At 52.9% G+C, this 6,000-nt stretch overlaps 1 protein-coding gene across 1 annotated transcript in view; it reads right to left on the reverse strand.

Annotated features, from left to right (window-relative positions):
- LOC118215164 (neuron navigator 2-like) overlaps positions 1 to 1,975 on the reverse strand; it is a 130,093-nt gene extending 128,118 nt beyond the window's left edge. Inside the window, exon 1 of the mRNA XM_035395625.1 lies at positions 1,674 to 1,975. Within this exon, the coding sequence (XP_035251516.1) occupies positions 1,674 to 1,907 (234 nt within the window). The 5' untranslated portion in view covers positions 1,908 to 1,975. The remainder of the gene's footprint in view (positions 1 to 1,673) is intronic.
- Between the last annotated feature and the right edge of the window lie 4,025 nt (positions 1,976 to 6,000).

A 6,000-nucleotide genomic window follows, 5' to 3' on the forward strand; every position in this document is an offset into this window, starting at 1 on the left:
ATGCTTAAAAGCTAAACACGCGAGGGCCACCAGACCCTAGAACCTCAGCGCATTAAAAAGTGCAGGTGCTAGTCCGTTACGTTCATAAAGCCAGTTAAATCCATCCGGAAACGAGCCAGACGTGGGGGGAGGGGGGAGGGGGGAGGTTCACGGACATTCACGGGAAGACTGTGTCAACAAGAACCCGGGCATCAATTTCCTTCCTCGTCGCACCCGATCGCCGCAGTTTCCCGGGAGAGGGCCGCGTGAGGAGGTAACGGTCACAGGCGGTCAGCTGCTGTAATTAGGCTGGCGAGGGAAGCCCCGGGAGCATCACGTTGGGTAAACAAGATTTAGCGCGCTAATGTGAGACCAAACGGTGACCCGCGCGGTCATTAAACCCGCCAACCCGTCAAAGCTGCCAGTTCCCCTTACGTTCGCCAAGCCTGATACTGGTTGCAGATCCCTGCGTGGAGAGCTGTATCTTAATTGATGAATTGATTGATTTTGCATGACTGCCGTCGAAATGAGTCACACGTTATAATACCCCCCCCCCTTCCTGTAAATGTACAGCGGAGTGTTTAAATCGCGTAGCGTCAAAACACCTGCGGTATAAACCCTCCCCAGAGCAGGTGTGAAATAGCTGAGCTTTTCCTGCCCAATAGCATCTATTAATATTAACACCTCGCCCACACTCCCTGAGCTAAGTGAAACGGATTTCCTTACAGCACTACATTTTCTTCCAGCGGGAGGGAGCAAGTGCTTTCGGAACCGTTATCTTTAAATAGATGTGCCAAGTTCCTTGGCAACGGGCGAAAACGCGCGGCCAAACACTACGGGGAGTCGAGTCGTCGTTCGCGACCACCGAAGACGGCTGCAAACAACTCGCGTAGAAACGCGAAAAGCTTACGGGAGATAGAGCCACAAGCTGTTAAAGTCTCACGTCGCGATCTAGATTGAGTTACAGTGTCCACAAACTTGCGATGATTGCCATTTACCGTTTATCAGTGAAACCGCGCTATCACCATCAGCAGAGAAAGCTTTGGCTTAAATGGTTTACACTAAAACATACCGTTGCCTACTTAATTCATAAGCATTGCTCGCTTAATTACACACTCCGGATAGTCTTGAACGGAAATATCGATCCCCGTTTCTTTAAATCGACTCGCTGATTCAGATGCGCTGCCGAGTAGCCTATTCGGACTGACAGGTCGCCTACGTTCACGCAGCCTTAAATGGTACTACCCCGACGCCTTCGCGGAGCACCCGTTTCTGAAGGGCGCTCCTGTTTAATTTCAGTTTCGCAAAACGCTTCCCGCAGAACAACACCACGGGAACGTCGCGCCTGCCTGGACATTCAGACACAAGACACAACTGGACGCGTGGAGCCAAGACTGAACAGCCTCTCGCAGTCCCGAAGCGCATCTATTTATACCCACCCGCATATAACTGTATCAGATTAACATAAAACTATACCAGTTCAACATAAAATATGCCCATATATCTGCAATATTTAGCTAAATGCTCTTTTCCACACGCAGCCTGTTGAGACAACAGAGAGCCTTCCGGATCTTTCCACGTGGTTAACACTGACGCTAATGCTGCATGTCTGATCCTAAGGTGTCACGGGGGCCAGCGTGATGGAGTACAGGGGGTACCGGTGCCCCACAAGCGTAGAATGGAGGCGCTCTGACCTGGGCGTCCCCTCCGCTCTCCGTGGGGTCGATCATCTTTCGGGGCGCCCCGTCCCCGTGGCTCCCCGGCCCATGGTGGGGGCGCTTGAGGGGCGCGTGGCCGGAGCAGGCGATCCTGGAGGGGGGCAGTTTGAGGGAGCGGGGCGGGGCGGGCGCCTGCGGGATGGGCAGGGCGCTGTGTACGGGTTTGGGGAGTCCCGACTTCATCTTGGAGGCCACCAGGATGGCCGGCATCTTCGAGCCCCGTGGTTACCGGGCGACGGTCGGATCCGGGGGGCTGGCCGGGGGAGCGCACGCGCACACACGTGTACACACACACACACTCAGTGCTCAGCACAGGGAGCGAGTCAACGCGTTCTCAGCGCACACACTCTCTGTGACACACACACACACACACACACACACACACACAGTGGAGGCGCAGAGGAGACTCCAGTAAGGTCACGGCAGGGCTCTCCAGAGGGCGGTGCAGACAGGGCTAACAGAGCAGACGAACGCACGGCAGGAAAAACTTGGGCGAGGTGCTGGAGGTCCAGGAGCGTGTGTCTCTTCTTTTCCAGTCCAGACAGGGCTGCCAGACCCTTCTTCTTCACTCCGAGGCTCCACGGGGGGGGAGGTGGGGGGGGGGGGGGTTCCTGAGGCCCCTCCCACCTGCTTCCCCCTGCGGCTGCCACACAGAGAGGCTCCCTTAACCTGACCCCGAAAAACCAGGGGAGACCCCCCCAATCCGCTTTCCGCCTCGGGAGTCCGGGAGAGAGCGGGAAGAGAGGGAAGGAAAGGGGGGGATGAAGGAAGAGTGGAGTGCCGCTCCGCGGGGCGGGGGAGGGGGGGTCCTAGGGCTCGGCGGCGCTCGGCTGGGGCATCTCTCTTCTCTCGGGGGGCCGCGCAGCCGAAACGGGTCCTCCGGCCTCAGCGCGGGCTCTGCTCCGAGCGGCGAGGTTCCTCTCTTACACTGAGGCGACCCAGCCCTGACAGCCCAGTAACTAACTCTCTCTCCCTTTCTCTCCCTCTCCCTCTCCTGCTCTCTCCCTCTCTCCCACTCTCTCTCTCTCTCTCTCCTGCTCTCTCTCTCTCTCTGCTCACTACAGCTGAGCTGGTGTAAGCAGCCACACACGTGCTCGCTCAGGCACACCGAAAGCCTGCCTCTCTCTTTTCCCCCTCTCTCTCTCTCTCTCTCTCCCCCTCTCGCTCACTCTCTCTCTCTCTCGCTCCTTCCCTCGCTCTGTCTCTGCTCACTACAGCTAGGCTGGTATAAGCAGCCACACACGTGCTCGCTCAGGCATATCGAAAGCCTCTCTCTCTCTCACTCCCTCCCTCTCCCCCTCTTGCTCTCTCTCTCTCTCTCTCTGCACAGAGCTGGAGGACGGAACTGATTATCTGCAGCAGGAGTAAGCCCCTATCTGACACCAGTGGGGTGCAGCGATTTAATTGGCCGTGTTCCCTGAAAACGGGAAGGGGGAGTGGGGTGGGGTGGAGGGGGGGGGTGTGCAAAAGGGGCGTGGCCGGGGCATGACAGACAATTCCTGTCACCTCATTTCAGAGCAGAGCCACTGCTCTACACTGGGCCGGATAGGAAACACACAGGTGGCAGAGAGAGAGAGAGAGAGAGAGACTGACTGAGAGAAAGAGAGAGAGAGAGAGGAGCTGGCAGTAAGGATTACTCACAATCAGGCTTACACTGGCCACAACGTGCATAAATATCTCGCTCCTAATTAACTCAAATTAATTACTCTCATATTTAAAGGATGTGTTCTAAACTAAATACCACAGTGTTTGTCTGTGCTTACAAATACCTCCACAACAATCCCAATGTATTATTTAGCAGTAAAGGCAGCTTATTTTCACAATATTTCATTCCACGCTCGATAGTTTACGTCCACAAACTACAATTCAATAGAACGTTAAACTCAACATAGAAAATATCACCGCTTCTGTTACTTCAAAATATCCACATAACAATGACAGCCAATGTGTGGAAAAAGTACAATGAAAAAACAATATGAATATATTAATATGTAATATGCTAAATATGCTGTTTATGGACCAGTGCAGGAGTTCAAGGAGAACTGGCTTAAGCACCGACAGATTAAAAGTGCAATTACAGAGCATTATGATAAAAAGCCTTTAAAAGCCAATTAGCAAATGGACAGTCGCCCGCAGATTCGGCGTCCCTGGAGTGATGTAGCACGGTTGTTGGCACAGTTTTTTGTAGCGGAAGGAAAATTCCGTTTCCCCGGCTCCGCCTCTCCGCCTCTCCCGGGTCTCGCACTAATCCGGTTACTGTAATCTTAAGTAATGGAAGTCCGCGTACGGGTCTGATTTTGGGACCGCGCGTGAGCTGCGTCCCCAGCGAGAGGAATGTGCGCGCGACCCGTCGCCGAGGCGACTCGTTCGTTCCGTTCCGCTGTTTGGCGGTACGGAGGCGCGAGTTCTCTGCTCTCTCTCGCGTGCGCCGGTTCCGTCGTAAGGCTGGAGCAAAGGCTCCGTGCCGCGCGCAGAGACGCTGGGCTGGAATTCGTGGGTTAATTCTGTCAGAGGGTCCGTTGGGGTTGGCGGGGGGGGGGGGGGGGGGGGGGTTGGCTGAACACACTGCAGCTGACAGTATCTATATCAGACCAGAACTGTAGTGGATCCAAATTATACAGAGGGAGAGAGAGAGAGACAGGGAGATTGACAGGGAAAGAGAGAGACAGGGAGATTGACAGGGAAATAGAGAGAGATCAGAGAAAGCAGTGAGATTTCTCTTGAACAACTGAATTGAAAGTGGAAGAGAGGGAGTGGAGGAGTGAGAGGAAAGTGAGAGAGTGAGAAGAAAGTGAGAGAAAGGAAAAAGAAGGAGTGAGAGAGAGAGATGGGGAAAGAGGGTGGGGGGAGGGGGAAAAAGCATGAAAAATACAGCGGGAGGGGGTAAGATGGAGAGAGTGAGGGGGAAAAGTAAGCGGTAGAGATAGCGGGCAAGAGAGAGGCAGCCAATTCTACTTCTAAAATCAATACCACCTCCAACCTGGGAGTGCTGGTTTACATCTTCCTGTTCCCATGCAGTGGTTTCTGGCTAATTCAAGTCACACGGAGGCCAATTACGGCATCCTGAAAGCGCCAAAAAGAGCCAAAAAGAGCAAAGCTGAATTCATTAATTTTACAGCCCGTCTGGATCTCCTGCTAGACGTTTGAGAATCTTCCAGAGAGTCTTTGACAAACCCGTGTGAGTGGCCTCCACAAGATATACTGGTGTCTTCTGCACAACTAGCATGGTAAAAATCCGACCATGGCTTCCACAAGTGTGGCAGGCTATCTACCAGAGCTGGCCGCCGGCATAAACACTCTATGCAATTGTTTAGGGTCACAGCCATCCCTGGGCCACATAACCCAAGTTTAAAGGGTGGGAGTGAATTATGTTGGAGCACATTGGGGTGGGGTCACAACAACATTTGTGTTAAGAGCCACCAAAACCCTTAGGCTGGCTCTGGATCTACATGCTGTACACTGTAGACTACCTAGGACTATACCTACTCAGGCCAATGATGTCAGAGTTTTATTTAAACAAAGATTTCAGAAACATTTTTTCCTTCCTATTGCCTTTTTGTAAAATTTTAAGGGCCATTGACACTACATGACAGCAACACATTTCAGAGTTAAATTTTTGTAAACTTTCTGTTGGCTGTGACTAGTTGGCTCCTTGCACTGAGGTGTTGTCGGAAAAAACGTATGTTGAACTGTGTAATGCGTCTGCTGTACAGGAAGAAAGAGGTTCCCATGACGCGAGGATTTTTCCGCGATCGGCCCGTGATTCACAGCAGCCACATGCAGCCGCCTCCCTGAGGATGCGGACAGCAATATGGCACGGACGCACTGCGCTCCGCTTTCAAAATAATTTAAAGAGTGACTGCGAATGTATTGTCATTTTTAGAGGGGACCGTGCTCACGTTTGTTGTGCAGTACTCATATTGTTACGCCATAACCGCATGCTACACGGAGCGATTGTAATTTTATTAATGAAGCTAAACTCCACTAGCCGGCCAGAAAACAAGAAGGCAGAATAAATGCCTTTGAGCAGTGAGTCATGGAGTCCCTCTTGCCCTCCCCCCCCCCCCCCCCCCTGCCCCTGCCCCTTTCAGTTTGAGGTTGTTTTCCATTTCTCTCCCTTTCTTTTCACTCTCTCTCCTTGAACTGCAGGCTCCCTGTGGGCGTAATTTACGGTCATCGGAGCGTCACAATCCAGAAACGCGACCTTGACGGTGACTTTCGTGGCTCTCAGTCCAGTGAAGGGTGAGAGGAGATGTTCGCTGGTAACCCGCCAGCCCGAAGCCTCCGTAAACCAGAATTCCAG

Source organism: Anguilla anguilla, chromosome 16 (genome assembly GCF_013347855.1).
Source record: "Anguilla anguilla isolate fAngAng1 chromosome 16, fAngAng1.pri, whole genome shotgun sequence".
In the NCBI taxonomy this organism is placed as follows: Eukaryota; Metazoa; Chordata; class Actinopteri; order Anguilliformes; family Anguillidae; genus Anguilla; species Anguilla anguilla.